Source organism: Anolis carolinensis, chromosome 1 (genome assembly GCF_035594765.1).
Source record: "Anolis carolinensis isolate JA03-04 chromosome 1, rAnoCar3.1.pri, whole genome shotgun sequence".
NCBI lineage: Eukaryota > Metazoa > Chordata > Lepidosauria > Squamata > Dactyloidae > Anolis > Anolis carolinensis.
Window position 1 is genome coordinate 200,208,304 of NC_085841.1, and position 15,409 is coordinate 200,223,712.

The 15,409-nt window shown below is 42.4% G+C and overlaps 1 protein-coding gene across 5 annotated transcripts in view; it reads left to right on the top strand.

The window, feature by feature from the left end:
- myo1b (myosin IB) overlaps positions 1–13,785 on the top strand; it is a 147,819-nt gene extending 134,034 nt beyond the window's left edge. For 4 of the 5 annotated variants that reach the window (XM_003217414.4, XM_016991464.2, XM_008104772.3 and 1 more), the window contains 4 exons: positions 1,100–1,232; positions 2,162–2,314; positions 2,506–2,633; positions 12,061–13,785. In XM_003217414.4, the coding sequence (XP_003217462.2) occupies positions 1,100–1,232; positions 2,162–2,314; positions 2,506–2,633; positions 12,061–12,184 (538 nt within the window). In that variant the 3' untranslated portion in view covers positions 12,185–13,785. Of the gene's footprint in view, positions 1–1,099; positions 1,233–2,161; positions 2,315–2,505; positions 2,634–12,060 lie in introns of those variants that run through there. The other variant, XM_062963884.1, reaches the window with a different exon arrangement.
- The last annotated feature ends 1,624 nt before the right edge of the window (positions 13,786–15,409 follow it).

Consider the following 15,409-nt stretch of genomic DNA (forward strand, 5'->3'; position numbering starts at 1 on the left):
GAAAACGCTTTAAAGATTAAAAAAAAGTTCAACAGTTCTCCCAAATGACCATTAAAATGTGTTTTGTGAGTAATGTATAAATGTTACCTTTATATTAACAAAAGTGCTAGCTGTCACTGCATTACTTATTACAATTAATGGCTATGGTAATATCAATATCACTAAAATAATATCATTTTCAAGCTGTGCTTGGAAATAACCCATTCCTCAGACATCATCTTCAATGTGTTGTCGAAAGGCAGGCTTTGAAGCTGAAAGGCCATTCAGTGCTAATCAAGGTGGCCAATTGCACCATTCACACTTGCCTGCAACAGAAAAGATTTCTTTCTCCCACCCTGGACTTTTCAACACATATATAAACCCCACTTGACTTGTTTCCAGCAGACCTCACAACCTCTGAGGATGCCTGCTACAGATGTGGGCAAAACGTCAGAAGAGAATGCTTCTGGAACATGATCATACAGCCTGGAAAACTCACAGCAACCCAATCTTCTTCCTCCTCTTTTTTCTTTCTCCTTGTCTTCTTCTTCCTCATCTTTCTCTCCTCTTTTTTTTAAGAATCTGAGGGTTGATTCTAAGAAGAAGTAGGGGCCACTGCTTGTAATTATTATGGCTGAAATAGCTAGCCCCATACTAGCTAACAGAAGGAAACTAGTGTTTGTGTTTATGGCAGTAGAGGGGAAATGCTATGAAGCCAAAGGGGTTGTTTTTGATTTTGTGGCTTTCATTGCCTTTATTTATACTCATCATTGAATGGCAATTGTTTGATATGGCTCCATTGTATTCCTTAGGCAAAAACTAAGGGCTCCAGGGAGTGTGAAATTCTTCTCATGCTTAGAAGAAGAATTCAAGGAGTTGTAAACATTGCCTCACCTTTTAGGCAGACCTCAATGAACCCCGGCATTGTTTGAAAAAACTTGACTTTGGAGAACTTCTCCAACATTGCTAAATCTTACATTCCCAACATGATGACAAAGTGAGCAAGTGGCTATAAAATGCAAAATCTGTGTGAAAGTATCTCCCAGAAATCTTTCCTTTTGTCCTTTATGAGTATCACTCATCCTTGGTTTGTTTGTCTTGCTTCTTTTTTCTCCTAAAGTGTTGGACAGCCTTTCCAAGGGGCTTACCTTGAAATCAGCAAGAACCCCAAATATAAGAAACTGAAAGATGCTGTGGAGGAAAAAATTATTATTGCCGAAATAGTCAAAAAAATCAACAGAGCAAATGGAAAGGTAAAATGTTTATGTAAAAAGGGGTAAGACCTTGATGTGTAATGCAATTCACTTCAACTGTAGTATATTTTGTAATTTGTTTTGGATTCTTTTCTGTGTGTATCTATGTGAGAAAACATTTTGCCAGACTTTTCAGTGTATGACCGATTAGCTAGGTGTGACGTATTTAATCATTTTGTGCATATCATTGTGTTTGCAATAACTTTTCCTGTGAATGACAGAATGTTGCAAACCATGTATGCCAGTTAGTCAGGCCCCTTCTACACTGCCATATAATCCAGATTATCAAAGCAGTTAATCCATATTGTCTGTTTTGAACTAGATTATATGAGTCTACACTATCATATAATTCAGTTCAAAGCATATAATCTGGATTTTATATGGCAATGTAGAAGGGGCTTTAGTCCTAGCTCATCATAATGCAAGTTGAGCAACTCTTATCCAAAATTTCAAAATCTGAAATACTCCAAAATTCTCCACATGGGTGGCTGAGATAGTGACACTTTTTGTCTGTGGATAATTCAAAGTATACAAATTCTCATACATTCATAAAATTATTACAAATATTGTATGTATAAAATTGCTTTCTGGCCATCTATATAAACTGTACGTGAGACGTAAAATGATTTCATATTTCGAGTTGAGTCCCATCTTCAAGATACATCACCTGTGCAAATGCAGGTATTCCAAAATCCCAAAAAATCTAAAACAATTCTGTTTCCAAACATTTCACATAAGAGATACTCAACCCTTTTTCCTGAAAATTTAGTCCCATTGTACAGACAGGGGAGGTCCATAGCTAGTCTGTATTCGTTGAATAGTATTATCTCTTTTTTAGTTAGTAAGGTTACAAATGTTTATGTGAGCCTGAAGAGGTTTACATAAACCTCTCAAGGATCCCAGAAATAATTCCTCTCTTTCTTCCTCAGTGCAGTGCTAGGATATTCTTGCTCACAAAAAACAACCTTCTTGTTGCTGATCAGAAGTCAGGGCAGATCAAGTCAGAGGTGCCTCTGGGGGACGTCATCAAAGTGTCTATGAGCTCCCAGAATGATGGTTTCTTTGCTGTGCATCTCAAAGAGGTGGGTATAAAATCTTTGTTTATACACATAGTTTTTGTCATTTAAAGCCAATGTTGCCAATCTTTTACCTGGAACGGCTGCAGAATTCAAGAGAGGGACTCTTAATATCTGTCTTCCTATCTAAGTGTGCATATGTGTTCAGCTTCCTTGGATTTGCTTTTCTCAACTGAGACTGTATTTTTCTGAACCAGGGATCTGGAGCGGCTGGAAAAGGGGATTTCCTGTTCAGCAGTGATCATCTTATTGAAATGGCCACAAAGCTTTATCGCACTACGCTTAGCCAAACCAAGCAGAAGCTTGACATCGAAATTTCTGATGAGTATGTTTTGAATTATCTCTATTTTAAGCAGTTCCCATTAACAATCCTGAAAGGAACCTGAAATGAAAGGATTAAAAACATAGCAGTAACACCTAATATAAAAACAAAGAATAATAATAAGAATTGTAAAACACAACTGCTACTGAGTAAAACGTTACCACAAGGAGCCAGTGAAAACATAGGAACACTGCAGTCTATCCATAAAATTGTGTAAAAAGGCAAAGTGTGGGTGTCAACATATAAACCCCTTCTGCACTGCCATATAATCCAGATTCTCAAAGCAGATACTCCACATTTATCTTTTTGAATTGGATTATATGAGTCCCCGTATGGCACAGTGTGTTAAAGCACTGAGCTGCTGAACTTGCAGACTGAAAGGTCACAGGTTTGAATCCGGGGAGCGGAGTGAGTGCCCACTGTTAGCTCTAGCTTCTGCCAACCTAGCAGTTCAAAAACGTACAAATGTGAGTAGATCAATAGGTACCGCTCTGGCGAGAAGGTAACGGGGCTCCATGCAGTCACGCCTACCACATGACCTTGGAGGTGTCTACTGATAACGCCGGCTCTTCGGCTTAGAAATGGAGATGAGCACCAACCCCCAGAGTCTGACACGACTGGACTTAATGTCAGGGGAAACCTTTACCTTTACTTACACTGCTGTATAATCCAGTTCAAAGCAGATAATCCAGGTTTTATTTGGCAGTGTAGAAGGAGCTCTAGAAGGCCCTAAGTAGGATTGTAAACCAGCAGCAGAATTCAAACTTCTCCTAAATCCAGGACTGTTTTTCACAGAGGCACTACTTGCTACTCATTATTCCCTTATCCTACTCAACCTCTTAACCAGTGGTTCTGAACCTCCAGGTGTTTTGGCCTACAACTTTCAGAAATCCCAGCTAGTTTACCAGGTGTTATTTATTTATTTATTTTATATGCCGCTCTTCTCCCCCAGGGGGACCCAGGATTTCTGGGAGTTGAAGGCGAAAACATCTAAGGATCCACTGGTTGCCATGGCTGTTAACTATCTCCAGAACTTATCTATCTGGTGGTCCTGTCACTTGACCCGCTAGTAACATCACAGTGGGATTTGAATTTCAGGTACTTCTACTGCAGTGGTTCTCAACCGGTGGGTTCCCAGATGTTTTGGCCTTCAACTCCCAGAAATCCTAACAGCTGGTAAACTGGCTAAGATTTCTGGGAGTTGTAGGCCAAAACACCTGGGGACCCACCTTGAGAACCACTGCTCTATTGTCTGTTAGATTTATGTCTATATTTTCAAATGCATACAGTCTTTGGAAATTTAATCTCATAGACTTAGCTTCATCTAGACAACTTTACTGGCTCTAGTAATGTGTGGAATGTAATTGATTCCACTGCATGAGCAAGTTTTCTGAGTAAAAGGTGATAAAACTTGACTCACTTAGTGTGTGTTCTTGTAAAATGGAGTTTTTCACATTCCATTACTTCCTCACTAATTTATTGCTAGTGAATTACTTGCTTAAAGGAGGGTCTGGAAGAAATGGAGACTTCTGATTTTTTAGTTGACTTACTTTTGGCAAACTCTGAAACGTTAGTGTTCGGAGGTGGAAGCTGATTTTTTTGTATAATAAAACAGTTTATTCAATTAACTAGAATGATAGCTGTTAATTGCCTTTGCATCCAGAGATGCAAGGTAGTATAAGATGATTAATTAAGACCAAAATTGATACATATCTAGCACATTGGGCACAGTATAGCTTTGTGGCCTTTGAGTTTCTAAAGACTCCATTGCAGAAATCCAACTACAGTTGTCAAGGACAGAACGCCACAAGATTCAAAGTAACAGAGTTTATTAGATTACAGAACTCAAAAATGCCCGTAAAACACAAGGGCCAGGCAGTTTTTGCCTTTAGGAGCAAAAGGGGCAAAAGTAAATGTTCAAAAGATAAACCGGATTAAACCGGAGTTTAATCCGGGTAAAAACAAACTGCTTGCTTCAGCCTGGGTATAAACGAAACGAAAGCCAAGGAACAAAAGATACAAAGAATGCAACTAATTGGCAGCAGATTCCTCTCTGCTGCCAACACTGTGCTTAGAGTAACTTGCGTCGCTCCCCCACACACACAGCAGACAGGATCTCCAACACGAGTAAATCAGCCAAGGATTGTAGCAGTTGAGTAGACCAGTTCCGTTCCGTAGATCAAAGCCAGAAGCAGACGTTTGTAGTTTTTCCAAGTCCAAGAAGGGGGGAAGACAAGCCGTGGTCAGTTCAGTCCGAGTTCTCAAAGCAGGAGATGGCGTCCGTCAAGAAGACGACGGAAGGTCAAGGTCACAGCACAGGAAAGCACACAAGTCTTCAGGGAAGCGTCCCACACACACACGGATCCCAAGCGTTTGCCCAGATTACCTTGCCCAACGCCATTTGCAATTGCTCTCAAGCCCCATTTTATGCCAGTTACAAATCTTCATCACTGTCAGCTGTCCTCCTTAACCCGGGCGTTTCCTCATCACTTTCCTCGTCAGAGCTGGAACACCTCTGACTACGCCCAACAGCATCTCCAGCTGTGGATCCCGTCCCATCCCTCCAGCTAAACCATGGGTCTAATCCTGAAGGTCCCCATTCATCTTCTGTCCCATCATGGCCAGTGGCACCCACTTCCTCCCTTACCCGAGTCCAATCCATCTCATCCTCCTCTGAGCTAACCAGCCCCTCCTCCATTCTCTCCGTAAACCCTTCGAAAGACTCCTCGTCAGATGGTGCTGCAAATATGTCTCGCAGTCTTTTTCTCTCTCGCTCCTCGAGAGTATCTGACTCTCGAGGAGTCTTACGCCCACGTCTGTCAGTAACAGAGCCATGAGGCTCAATCATAACACTATCCCCTCTCACAAAGGCCTCCTCCCCCGATGGCGGAGAAGTGGCAGTGATACCCTCCGCTATAGCACCACGACGACTAGAGGTATCAAGTTTCAACAGCGAACGATGAAAGACTGGATGGACCTTTAAACTAGACGGTAAACGCAAACGAAACGCAACAGAAGAAATCTTTTTAACGATAGGAAAGGGACCCAAATACCGAGGCGCAAACTTTCCCCCAGCCTGTTTAATATGTTTGGAAGATAACCACACCAAATCCCCTTCTTCCAACTCCTCCCCTGCCTGCCTGTGGCGGTCAGCCTGAGTCTTCTGCGTTGCCTTAGCTTCCAACAGTAAGCGACGGGCAACATCATGCAATGCAGCCATTTCCGAAGAGCGGTACACAGGGTCCGAAGAGACCACATTGGTCGACGGCGCCACACCTCCCCGTGGATGAAAACCATAAGTTAGCTCAAATGGCGTATGCTGACTAGACGTGTGCACCGCATTGTTGTAAGCAAATTCCGCCACCGGTAACCACTTTACCCAAGCCGTGGGCTGATCTAAACAAAAACAACGCAGATACTGCTCTAAGAGCCCATTAACCCGTTCCGACTGTCCATCCGTTTGCGGATGGAAAGCTGAAGACACGTTTAACTTAGTCCCCAAACACTCATGGAAGTGTTTCCAAAAGCGTGACACAAATTGCGGAGCCCTATCTGAAATAATCACCTCGGGTGCTCCGTGCAAACGATAGATGTGCTTTGTAAATAGTAAGGCCAACGTAGGGGCCGCCGGAATGGTTGAACAAGGAATAAAATGAGCCAGTTTACTAAATAAATCCACCACCACCCAAATACAAGTATAACCCCCAGACTTAGGCAAATCTGAAATAAAATCCATGGAAATGATTTGCCATGGCCTCTCCGGAACAGGTAAAGACGATAACAACCCTCTAGGGCGCCCAACAGGCGTCTTACTCTGCTGACAAACGGCGCAGCTGTCACAAAAGCGCAGAATGTCTTGCCGCATCTTTGGCCACCAGTAGCTCCTGGTGATAAGCTGTACGGTCTTGAACCTGCCAAAGTGCCCAGCCATGGGTTCGTCATGGTGGGCTCTAATCACCTCCAACCTGAGGGTCCCTACTGGTACGTAAACCTGCCCCCTACGCACCAATACCCCGTCTTGATCCTGGAGATGCGGCAGTATGGTACGGTTACCTGCAGAGAGCAGCATCAGTTGCTCCTGAGTCCACACATCATCCTTCTGAGCCTCAAGGATCTGGTCATGTAACCCAAGCTCATTATCTACAACACACAGAGAGGCAGTAGGCAAGATGGTCTGACATACTACCTGCTCATTGGTCTTAAATTCCGGCTTGCGGGATAAAGCATCGGCCCGCAAGTTTGCCTTCCCCTCCACGAACTGCACCTTGAAGTTAAACCTGGAGAAAAACAAAGCCCAGCGGATTTGACGCTGGTTTAACTTCTTTGCTGTTTGCAAGTGCTCTAAGTTCTTGTGATCAGATCTGACCACGATCTGGTGCCGTGCCCCTTCAAGCCAGTGCCGCCACACCTCAAACGCCACCTTAATCGCCAACAACTCCTTCTCCCATATGGTATAGTTCTGCTCGAAGGGTGTTAGTTGCCGCGAGTAAAATCCACAGGGACGCAAGGTCCCTGAGGAATCCTTCTGAGACAATACAGCCCCCAACGCGTAGCTAGAAGCGTCCGCTTCTACCACGAACGGTCTGTCAACATCAGGATGGGTTAGTATGTTGTCCGATTGAAAACTAGACTTTAGTTGTAGAAACGCCTCGTGAGCTTCCCGCCCCCACACAAATGGCTGTTTCTTGCGCAGAAGCTGCGTCAAAGGTACCGTGAGCTTTGCAAAATTCGGAATAAACTCCCGGTAGTAATTAGCGAAACCCAAGAACCTTTGTACATCCTTCTTAGTCTTCAGCTCCTGCCATGAGTTGACGGCGTCAACCTTATGTGGGTCCATTTTAAGTTCCCTACCTGACACTACATGACCTAGGAACTCCACTTCAGGCACATGAAAGACGCACTTGGAAGCCTTGGCGAAAAGCCCATTAGCCCGCAGTCGGTGCAGAACCTGCTTGACATGTTGACGATGTTCTTTCTCGTCCTTAGAAAAAATCAAGATATCATCCAAATAAATCACTAAAAATTGGTCAATTAGGTCCCTGAACACATCGTTCATGAACCTCTGGAATACCGCAGGAGCATTACAAAGCCCAAAAGGCATGACTCGGAACTCGTGGCATCCGAAACACGTGTTAAATGCCGTCTTCCATTCATCCCCTTCCCGTATACGGATTAAGTTATAGGCCCCCCGCAGGTCAAGCTTGGTAAAGACCTTAGCCCCTTGCACCCTTGATAACAATTCCGAGATTAAAGGCAGCGGGTACCTATCCCGAATGGTGTATTTGTTTAGGATCCGATAATCGCAGACCAACCTAAGTTCCCCAGTCTTTTTGGCTACAAAGAATACCGGTGCCGCAGTTGGAGAACTAGATGGGCGAATAAACCCCTTGGCTAAATTTTCATCTAGAAACTCCCGCAAAGCTTGCCTTTCCGGTACAGTCAAGGCATACAGCCTCCCTGCTGGCAGTTTCGCACCTTCTGCCAACTTGATGGCGCAATCATATGGCCTGTGCGGTGGTAATTTGTCCGCTTCTCTTTTACAAAATACATCAGAGAACTCCCCATACTCAGCAGGCACTCCCTCCATATCAGAATGAGTAACATTTAGAGTGCAACAATCCTGCCTCTTTAAGATCACTTTACGTGTTGCCCAATCTACTTGTGGGTTTACTACAGCTAGCCAATCCATCCCCAGGATCACATCATATCTAGGCAAGCTCGTAATATCCCACACAAACGTTCCCGTTACTCCCTGCACCTCCCACGTTACTGCTGAGGTTTCATGGTTAACCACCCCAGTCTCCAGCAGTCTCCCATCTGCTCCTTCCACCCACACGTCGCATGCCTTGCGCACTCTAGGAATGCCATGCTTCTTAGCAAACTCAATATCTACATAGGAGACCGTAGCCCCTGAGTCCAGCAGTGCCAAAGTAGAAACAAGTTCCCTTCCCCCAACAGATAATGTAATGGGTACGAAAACATGCTTCCTCCCCTCAGTTGACTGCTTGAGGAGCCCTAGTGCGTTGGACTCACGTCGCACTAGGGCTGGCCTTTTCCCGAAAGCTGGGAAGGTTTCACATTACAATCTTTGGCAAAATGCCCAGCATTCCCACAGTACAAACACAAGCCCAGCTGCCTCCTACGGCTCTTTTCCTCTGTAGACAGCTTTTTAAAGACCCCAAGCTCCATGGGCTCTTCCCCCATCACCACAGGTGCCCTGGTTACATGCATGGGTGGCGCACACATTGCTTTTGAGTGTTTACGAGCCTCGAACCTTGCGTCTAAACGCAGCACCTTAGCTACTAAGGCGTCCCAGCTTTCAGCCGGCTCCAAGCGTGCTAATTCATCCTGGAGCATATCACTTAACCCGGCAGTAAATAAAAGCATGAATGCATTTTCCCCCCAATCCAGCTGGTGGCGATACAGGTTAAACTTATTTAAGTAATCCAAAACAGTCCCCTTTCCCTGTTTCAACCGATACAGAGCCCACCCAGCGTTCTCCGTGCGGAGAGGATCCCCAAAAGTATCAGTTAACAACTTTTTGAAATTATTCAAATTGTCCTTGACTGGGTCATTTCCCAAAATTAAATTAGTGGCCCATTGTCCTGCGGGACCGGTCAACAAACTCAAAATAAAGGCCACCTTGCTAGTGTCTGTAGGAAAAGCATGAGCACTGAGCTGAGAAAAATAAAGCTCCACTTGTGCCAAAAAGGTTGGCAACTTGCACCTGGTTCCGTCAAAGCGTTCAGGAGTCAAAACATGTCCTTTCACAGCCTGAGCTGTTTGGATAACGGTAAAAGCCGTTTGCAATTGGTCTACTTTGGCCCTTAACTCATCCATCGTCTTCCTGACGGGTTTATTGCTGCAATAAACTTTTTATGGGCGTTGGGCAATCTGTCAAGGACAGAACGCCACAAGATTCAAAGTAACAGAGTTTATTAGATTACAGAACTCAAAAATGCCCGTAAAACACAAGGGCCAGGCAGTTTTTGCCTTTAGGAGCAAAAGGGGCAAAAGTAAATGTTCAAAAGATAAACCGGATTAAACCGGAGTTTAATCCGGGTAAAAACAAACTGCTTGCTTCAGCCTGGGTATAAACGAAACGAAAGCCAAGGAACAAAAGATACAAAGAATGCAACTAATTGGCAGCAGATTCCTCTCTGCTGCCAACACTGTGCTTAGAGTAACTTGCGTCGCTCCCCCACACACACAGCAGACAGGATCTCCAACACGAGTAAATCAGCCAAGGATTGTAGCAGTTGAGTAGACCAGTTCCGTTCCGTAGATCAAAGCCAGAAGCAGACGTTTGTAGTTTTTCCAAGTCCAAGAAGGGGGGAAGACAAGCCGTGGTCAGTTCAGTCCGAGTTCTCAAAGCAGGAGATGGCGTCCGTCAAGAAGACGACGGAAGGTCAAGGTCACAGCACAGGAAAGCACACAAGTCTTCAGGGAAGCGTCCCACACACACACGGATCCCAAGCGTTTGCCCAGATTACCTTGCCCAACGCCATTTGCAATTGCTCTCAAGCCCCATTTTATGCCAGTTACAAATCTTCATCACTGTCAGCTGTCCTCCTTAACCCGGGCGTTTCCTCATCACTTTCCTCGTCAGAGCTGGAACACCTCTGACTACGCCCAACAGCATCTCCAGCTGTGGATCCCGTCCCATCCCTCCAGCTAAACCATGGGTCTAATCCTGAAGGTCCCCATTCATCTTCTGTCCCATCATGGCCAGTGGCACCCACTTCCTCCCTTACCCGAGTCCAATCCATCTCATCCTCCTCTGAGCTAACCAGCCCCTCCTCCATTCTCTCCGTAAACCCTTCGAAAGACTCCTCGTCAGATGGTGCTGCAAATATGTCTCGCAGTCTTTTTCTCTCTCGCTCCTCGAGAGTATCTGACTCTCGAGGAGTCTTACGCCCACGTCTGTCAGTAACAGAGCCATGAGGCTCAATCATAACAACAGTACTTCACATAGAAATTGTTCCATGTAGGAAATCACCTACACCTCATATATGTGCCATCACATGTGACAGGTTTATGTGAGTCTACTTAAATTCTTAGGAGTTCATATGTACCAGAGGCAAAGTGGAGATAAGACATCCCTCATTCATTTAGAAAAAATTATATGAAGTGAAGCAACTTCAGTAATTTTATATATTACCCTGCAGCCCTTTCTCTTGATGCAAACAAGTCTAGATTATGATGATGGTCCAGACCTGCTTTAATTGTTAGTGTTGCAAACTGTCGATGTGTGTATGTCTCGCAGGAGAGAGCGATCTCTTAATCTCCAAATTGAGCAAGACCTCTGTGCACAGTAATATTTCGGCCTGCCTTAGATATCATTGGATTTTTCTTTTTGGCAGAGCAAATCTGCCTGATTGGAATCCCAACAACATCTAGGAGGGGACATTGATTCTTCAATCCTGATATATTCACAAAAGGAACGAAGAATCAGACTTAATCAATTGGAGCAGAGGCTGGATGGCCATCTGTCGGGGGTGCTTTGAATGCGATGTCCTGCTTTGTGGCAGAATGGGGTTGGACTAGATGGCCCACAAGGTCTCTTCCAACACTATGATTCTATAATAGTATTGCTATTTCACATAAAAGGCTTAAGAATGAAGCAGAGATCAGCATTCTCCAACCTGATCTCTTCTAGATGTTTTCATAGTTGATTCCTGACAACCCTAACTAATATAGCCTGTGGTTAGGAAGTTGTAGTTCAAGATATATAGAGGGTACTAAATTGACGGCAGGAAATATAGACAATATAAGTTAGCATCACTTGTTCTTAAAGTGGAGTTGGTGGTAGTAGCTGCTATCAAGGGCATTTGGTATTGGTAAGTATTGTGTTGTTGGGAAGGAAATTAGTTCCAATACAACTCAAGAGGCTAAGGGCTTGTCAGGGACTTGAAGTGGGTAGCTGGAAATAAATACTTGGCAGAAGGTCTGAAAGGGGCAGGTTCTTTTTTCCAGTAGCTTTGCTGTTTGTTTAATTTATGGTTTCTGGTTTAAAGCAAAAATATTTCTGAAGTCTATTTGAATCTGTTGAAAATGTCACTTAAAATGCAACATACTGGGAGGAGACCTTGTGTCTCCTAAAATGCTTCCAATTTCTTGGTTTCTGACATGCTCACCATGGGAAATAATTGGGTGGGGAGAAATATTCAAGAGTTCTTAAAGAAATGATTTGTGAGTGGCTGGGAATTCTGTCCCCACCCCCAAATGGACAGTACAAAGAACCAAGGAGAGAATGGAAACCTCCTCCAAGAAGAATTAATAAAATTTGAAGAGGTCCGGATGAGAAACAAAATGTACATCACTGAAAAAGCACTGTGAACATAAAGATGAAAGGAAAGTGAGAGGTTTTCACTATTAAATAGTAAGTGGATTCAAATAAACTCCAAATAAACCATTTTGTGTTTCCTAGGTTCCTCGTGCAATTCAGGCAAGACAAAGTGTGCGTGAAGTTTGTGCGGGGCAACCAGAAAAATGGTAATATTCCCACTTGCAAGCGGAAAACCAACAGGCTTCTTGAAGTTGCTGTTCCTTAATTATACACGCACATTCTCTCTTAAACGGACACAGTTCTTCATCATGGTGCAGTTTTATCTGAAATGCAGAGGATTTGGTAGGGTGTGTTTGACCAATGGGAACCAGCTTTGGGAATCCCTTTTGAAAAGACGTAAGTAATTTGCCGACACTTGGTTTGGTTTTCATAAGACAACTTTGAGTTGATATGCTTTCAGCAGACAACACCTATATATATTACGAATGTGCAATTTTTGTCATGCCTTTCCTTGTTTATTCTTTGTTCTGCAATGCTGCGTATTGCAAATCTATATGCTTCTATGCCGTTCTTCATATTTGTATGATTAGAATCCACCTCAGGCTACAAAGATTGCCAGTAATACATTGCTTAATCATATTCATTACACTCTCCCCCCCCCCCCCCCCCCGCCTTCTCATCCTGTTCGTCTGGCATAATTCAGTCCAAAAAGTTAAACATAAACAGAGACTGAAAAATCTGGCAAAATTCTGGGGCTGAAGGTAGTTAATTGCAAACAGCATCGTGTAAATTGAGCTTTAATTGAACATAGGGCAGGAAACCCTAATTCTGCAAAGCAGAAGGAATGTTTGACTGCATATGCGACAGCTGCATATGGTATTATTATTATTGTTATTGTTATTATTATTATCATCTGCAGTGAAAAACACTAATGTGCTGCATCAGATTTTAATTGACACTTTTAATGACTCTACAAGATTAGGAAGCAGAATGGGCCCACTAAGGAAGCAATGCATATATTGAGCAGTCGCAACAGCCATAAAGCCCAAGGCATGCTTTTGGTTCTGTGTGTGGGTCTTCCACATATCTATCAAAATAAACAGTTAAACTCCATAGCATGAAGTTGTTTGTATTGGGCAATAGAGGCCAAGATCTTTTAAAACTACAGTACTTGTAAAATGAAGGGATAGAATCTTTGTTTTCTGCAAACAGTGGTATATGTGCTGTACAATGTGCAATAAACCATTCATTCAACGTGCAAGAATTATTTATAATAACTCCTGTGGGTAATAAAGATGTTTAGAACAGCCTGCATACTCTTTGCTTTCAAGACTGAAGTTAGGATAATACTATGTTAATTTTGAAGGTTTTTTTTTTCTAAACATACACTACCGCCATCACTTCAGTTTTTTAAAAAAATCATTGGATAGGTGATGTACATAAATTTGATATTAATGATAAATTGTTTTAATTCTGTTCTGTTTGGTACTCTTGTGATAACCATATTTTTGTATTTCAACCAGTTTTATATAAGTTTTTGTGCCTGATATGTAATGTGTGCACAGAAACACTTTACAATCAAGAACTAAATTTCCTGAGTGCAGATTGCAATTGAAGCCTTGTATAAACCAGGAAAATTAGGCGAAAGCATTGATTTATGGAGTATCGTTTTCAAGTGTTTAGATGGAAGTTAGCTTAAGGAGATTGTGGAATGTGACTGTTTGACTTTGTTGATGTAGGGATGTTTTTCGATCTTGTGTATTCTCCGTCTGATGCAAGAACTTGCCTTCAAGGAAAGGTTACTGCACAAGATGTGCAGTGCTAAAAAGCCCGAGTATAAATAAAGAAAAGCTTTGAAGTGCTGAATGCTTTGTCTGAGCTTGGCTTATTTTTCACCCATTGATACCAAGAGTGACTTTCAGGTAGAAAAATTCACTGTAACAGATGCATTGGTACCATTTTTCAAAACACGTTTCTTAAATAAAATTTCTGCTTTTGTATCAGCTACTCAAATTCTGATCATGGACAAAGTGGCTTCGGAAGCACTTTGCAGATATGTAGTTTTGATTGCTTGCCATGTCCTTACATTCCTAATTTATATAGGACACAGAAAACTCAAAAGTTTTAAAGACTTAATGGGACACAGTAAGTAAATAAGTAAAACTTTATTTCTATCTCGCCCTATCTCCCTGTGTGGATTCAGGGTGGCTCACAACATAAAAGGCAAACATCAACAATTCAACTAGACAGTAGAGAACATTCAACAAAAAAACCCTAAATCACATAAAAACAATAATGACACCTTACAGGATATTAATGAAAACAGCAGTTTTCTTATCTGACCTAGAACGAATCTCCCAAATACGACATTCTGAATGTTGTGTTGACCATGAATATGAACCCATGTTGCAATTGCTGATTGAAAGGCATCACTATGAGTCATTCCCATAGGCTGGATGTCGCCCTGCCAAAAGTTCCAAAGATATGTCTTTATCCCGTATCAGTGAATAATTGTTTTTATTCTTATGAAGAAAATCAACCAGTTCTGAGAGGGGATAATTTTATGAATGTGATATATACATAATCAAAATGGCACTGGCAGTATCAACTGGCTGGGAAGAGACCTGAAGTTATATGAAAGAATATGAAAAGCTGTATGGGAAAAAGTGCAGCAAGAAGTACATTAAAAGAACCCAATGAACACTGAGTATTATTGAGTGGTCATGGAAGGAACAACTATGTCCAGGGATAAGGGGAATGAACAGAGAAATGTTTCATTTTCCCTCTTGTAATAATAGAATGATATAAGATTAAGAAGAGAGTAGAGGGGGTGATTCACATAGCCTATAAACTACTGAGTTTGTTTTCACAAAATGTGGGAATAGCCAGCAATCTAGATCGATGTGTATGGGTGATAGATTAAGATAAGGCTATGAATAAGCGGGGGTCTTCAACAAGAAGGACAGAAGGGTCTGGAATACATTATCGGGAAAGAAAAAAAATCAGCTTCAGAATACCTCTTAAATTAGAAACATTAATTTTGTTGATTGAACCGAATGGTTGTTCTTATTGCTCTTACTATAGAAGAATACTTTAGTGCTCTGCATTTATATTGCCCTCCCTGTTTGGCTTAGGTTATGATAAAGGATGTATTTACTAATACTTCTTTCAAAGAATATATTTTAGCTTGTTAATTTCTATAATTCAGATTATAAACAACCAAACCCATATAAAGACTGATTCTGCATTTCCAAATATCAGGTAATAGAGAATCAATTAGGACCGGCACACTGGCAGAGGACTAATTGCCTTTGTTTATATTGCCAAAGTTCATAGGTAGTCTGCTACATGTACCCATAATGCTTGGAGCAATTCTGTGTATACTGCTCAAATAAGCTAAGTAAACTCCTGTTGCTGCTTACATCAGGGGCAAGGTCATTGTGGTTCTACAATGGCCCCTACAATGGTCTACAATTATCATACAGTTGGC